Source organism: Condylura cristata, unplaced genomic scaffold, assembly GCF_000260355.1.
Source record: "Condylura cristata isolate star-nosed mole 26May11 unplaced genomic scaffold, ConCri1.0 scaffold00020, whole genome shotgun sequence".
Classification (NCBI taxonomy): domain Eukaryota; kingdom Metazoa; phylum Chordata; class Mammalia; order Eulipotyphla; family Talpidae; genus Condylura; species Condylura cristata.
Window position 1 is genome coordinate 36858110 of NW_004567121.1, and position 698 is coordinate 36858807.

The window sequence follows — 698 nt, forward strand, 5'->3', positions numbered from 1 at the left end:
CAGCCCGGCTGCCCGTCTCTGGCCCCACCCGCGCCTCCCGCGCAGCCCGCCCACAGCTCGCGCTCTGCCTCCTCCCTGCACTGCTGACCAGGGCCCGGAGCCGGCTCTGCTCTGATGTCCACGTCCCGCTAAACCAGCGGCATTTGAGCTGTGCACTCGCCGGGGACACCTCCTGTTCGGGCCACTCGCAGAGAGGAAGGAGGTGCCCGCCCGCCCCTGGGCAGCGAGCCCGCCCAAGACCCCAGTAAAGCGGGAACCTGAACCCTGCGACGCCGCCGAGTCCCCGCCTGTCCCTTATGCGTCGAGACACGGGGGCAGCCAGGGCTTCCCGGCTCCTCCTCAGAGCAGACCCTGAGGTCCACGAGGGCCCCGCCATTCCCTGCCGCCCCCCTCCGAGGGCGGGGGCGGGGGAGCGGCCCCGGAGGCGCCCACGCCGGCCGCGCTGACCCACCTTCCACGCCCGGCTCCTCGTCCTCGTTGTCCGTGCTGCTCAGCTTGTCGGCGTCGCTCTCCAGGGCCTCGTTCCGGGGGCCCTTGTCCAGGGGCGCCTGGCCGCTCACGAAGTAGGAGGCCAGGCCCAGCTCCTGCTCCAGGGCTGTGCGCACCAGGCAGGAGTTTATCAGGCGCAGGTCACAGTAGCGCAGAGACCTGTGGAACGGGGCGCCGTGTGCCGAGGGCCCCGCGAGGCGGGTCCGCGG

General features: G+C 72.8%; 1 protein-coding gene across 1 annotated transcript in view; it reads right to left on the bottom strand.

Moving 5' to 3' along the window:
• GREB1 (growth regulation by estrogen in breast cancer 1) overlaps positions 1-698 on the bottom strand; it is a 63304-nt gene that overhangs the window by 18180 nt on the left and 44426 nt on the right. The window contains 1 exon segment of the mRNA XM_012727364.1: positions 452-648. Coding sequence (XP_012582818.1) covers positions 452-648 — 197 coding nt within the window.